Source organism: Poecilia formosa, unplaced genomic scaffold, assembly GCF_000485575.1.
Source record: "Poecilia formosa unplaced genomic scaffold, Poecilia_formosa-5.1.2 Scaffold21, whole genome shotgun sequence".
NCBI classification, from domain to species: Eukaryota; Metazoa; Chordata; class Actinopteri; order Cyprinodontiformes; family Poeciliidae; genus Poecilia; species Poecilia formosa.
In genome coordinates this window covers 180,735-184,020 of record NW_006799960.1, presented here as the reverse complement: position 1 = coordinate 184,020, position 3,286 = coordinate 180,735, and the positions used below count along the sequence as shown (strand labels likewise).

General features: G+C 41.3%; 2 protein-coding genes across 2 annotated transcripts in view; one reads left to right on the top strand and one right to left on the bottom strand.

Annotated features, from left to right (window-relative positions):
• Nucleotide 1: 1 nt before the first annotated feature.
• Nucleotides 2–2,832, top strand: LOC103135181 (biotinidase-like; the record flags this gene model as incomplete). The annotated part of the gene is made up of 4 exons (XM_007547797.1): nt 2–30; nt 122–299; nt 376–939; nt 2,446–2,832. Coding segments are annotated over 4 exons (1,044 nt in total), but the record flags the coding sequence as incomplete, so codon positions are not given.
• ankrd28a (ankyrin repeat domain 28a) overlaps nt 989–3,286 on the bottom strand; it is a 40,655-nt gene continuing 38,357 nt past the window's right edge. The window contains exon 30 of the transcript XR_001661583.1: nt 989–1,004. The gene's annotated coding sequence lies outside the window, so the exon portion shown is untranslated. The remainder of the gene's footprint in view (nt 1,005–3,286) is intronic.

Genomic DNA, 3,286 nt, shown 5'->3' with positions numbered 1-3,286 from the left:
CTGGCAGTTTAACACCAATGTGGCTTTCAAGTACTGGGCAAACCTTGAATACAAAACTGATCAAGTACACAAATGCATTGTGGAAGTTAATGCAAACCTGTCATTTTTCCCTTTCACACAGTTCTGACGGTCTGCTGGTGGCACGTTACCATAAACAGAACCTCTACTACGAAGAATCCTTTGACACGCCTCCAAAGCTTGAACTGATCACATTTGATACACCCTTTGCTGGGAAGTTTGGTCTCATCATCTGCTTTGACATCCTGTTCCACGATCCCACAGTAGCCCTGGTGAAAATGGTAGGAAACTTCATCCACACAGACGTGTCTAACTGAGCCAACTCTCTCTTTTCTTACCTTTTTGCTTCTCTTCCAGGGTGTGCGTCAGCTGGTTTTCCCCACAGCGTGGATGAACGAGCTCCCCCTTTTGGATTCAATCCAATTTCATAGAGCCCTAAGTCTGGGGGCCAATGTCACGGTTCTGTCTTCAAACCTTCGTAACGACCAGCTCATTATGACAGGAAGTGGTATCTACACCCCATTTTCTGCTACCTTCCACCACGCCGTGAAGGGAGACCCAGAGGAGGGTCAGCTGCTTGTGGCCACAGTCCCAGTCTTGGGTCCAGTTGGGGTGAACAATGTGACTGAATCATTGTCACCTGTGGCTGCAGAGTCTGATCACTGCCACACAGATGGCTGTGCTGATTCTCCTTCTCCTCCTTCACCTGGTTCCTCTTACTCCACCTTCATAGGAACCATGATGCATGACCCATTTAAATTTGTCCTCATAAAGGAGGCAGAGGGCAATCTCACAGTGTGTGATGGTAAATTCTGCTGCCACCTTCAGTACAAGTGGACAGCACATGACGAAGGGAAGGAACTGTACGCAATGGGAGCATTTGCAGGAACGCACACCTTTAATGGACGATATGCCTTGCAGGTAGGAATTAGAATATCATCACAACCTTGTATGGAAACGTAGAATAATTACACACACACACACTCCTCACAAAAAGACTGGGGTTTTTGGTGAAATAAGTAGAAATCTTATTAACTTTATGCTTTAACATTATGTTATATAAGCAAAAGCAAGGAATGGTGATTTCTTCATCTCAATTTATTGAATTAAAAAAATCAACATCTGCACTGGGTATGTCACAACAAAATAGTTTCTCAATAACTTGGTGGCAATCAGTTCTTCTCAATGTGATGTACCAGGAGTTGAGTAGCATTCATCACCCAGTTCCACAGGATTCACAACAGTCGTCTGTGTGATGTGGCCAATGGATATACATCCGTTTGCCAGTCTGTGATTCTTCCAGTATCTCTGTTGCAACTTGTTGATTACACTCAGTGACTCTCTCTCATCTCAGTACCCACTTATATCTGAGAACATTCTGTTTGAAGCCTTGCATTGGCAATGTACTCTCGGATCTGTTTCTGGGTGCTGTCTTGGGTGCTGTCTTGGTCCCACGATGTCTCAATGTGAATAGCATGATGGAGAAAACTGGTTAAACACAAATTCTATCTGAATTGGCCCAGTCCCAATACTCTCACTTCATTGCCTTTAATTGGGCAGTAAATGGGCCTTCATTGCTCGATTTGTGATTCAAACATCTGCTGTAAATTTCGTTAAGTTTCTTGTTAGAGGACAAAGGTTTAGAGAAGGTCACATTAGCTTTTAGGTTTAGGTCAGGGGAGCTTGCTGGGTAATCAAACACAATCGTACCATGGTTATTAAAGTAGATATTGGTAATTTAGGCAGTGTGGACAGGTGCAAAGTGCTGCTGGAAAATTACACCAGGATATCTCCAGAGAGAAGTGACTTTGGACTTGATAAAGAGCAGTGGATCGGTACCCTCAGATGGCACGGCTCTCCAAATTGTGATTACTGTAGAAATTGATATTAGACCTCAGGCAACACAGATCTTATTCCTTTTGGACATTGATATTCAAATGGAATGTTAAATTTACTTTACTTTTCAACTGAGGACTTTGTGTCTCAGAATAACAAGCCAGTATTTATTCTTATTAGTACAGGTAAGACTCATTTAACGTTTACTCGAGTTTAGGTGTGGCCTAACAAGAACTGCAGCCGTTAACATAATGCTCCCAAGGCCACACTCATCCTTGTTGTTTGACCACCTTCTCAACCATAGTTTTTTATTCCACTCAACATTCTACTGATACACTTAGATTCAGCAATCTGTCCACCTCCTCATAGAGGTTTTCAGTAACCGAAACTGAGTGGCTGTGAATCAAAATTTTGGGTTTAATTCTACTGTAGGAAAAAAAAAAAAAAATCAAGATCAACAAATCTATGCTTTGGAAATATGTCACTCTGCGTAAAATTAACCCATCGAATATGAGTTACACTTATTGAGTTAAATTGCTAAATGATTTAACTCTGAAGTCCAGCTGCATTTAACTCTCCTCCTTTTTACAGGTATGTGCAGTAGTCCGCTGTGCGGGGCTGGAGGCCAGCTCATGTGGGCAGAAAGTGGAGGAGGCGGAGTCTAAGATGGACTTCTTGATGGAGGCAACTTTCCAGACAGATTACGTGTACCCTTCAGTCCTAGTGAACCGTATGGCAATCGAGCAACCTGATAAGCTGGAGAAAGCTGCAGGTGGGAGAGTAGCCATGAAACACTCCAACCTGAGCGGAGGCCTGATCACTGCCTGTCTGTACGGACGAATGTACCAGCTGGATAACGAGTGATCTGCTGTGGAAAACCAGAGCGACACTTAAATTGAATTTTGATTTAGATTATGGATGACAGAACTCACATCTTGTGATGTACAAAGTAAATAAAACAAATCTTTTTATGCATCAGTTTTTTTTGTTTTGTTTTGTTTGTTTTTGTTTTTTAACAAAAACTACATTTAACAGCATCTAACTTCTTTGAATTTGCATATTTCTAAAAAGACTATGTTTAGCTGGCTAGAACAGACATAAATATTTTGTACTTGCCATGCAGTAGCTCAAACATAAAATGGCATACATCAGTGGTTCCCAAAGTTTTTCTGTCTAAGTACCTGTTTTTTTCCAGTGGGTGGTATGGCCAAATTATCGTGCCGTAATATGGCGTCATATGAATCTGTCAATAAATTTCACTTTTGAGTATAAAAATGTATAAAAATATTTCTTGTATTTTTTTAAAAGGATTCGAAAACATCCAGCAACTCTCTGAGTGGTTTGTGCAAAACACTGACATCATTTGGTAAGGTAGACATCATTAGGCTCTACCCAGAACATGCATTAGAAGATAACGTTGCAAGATTTGTTC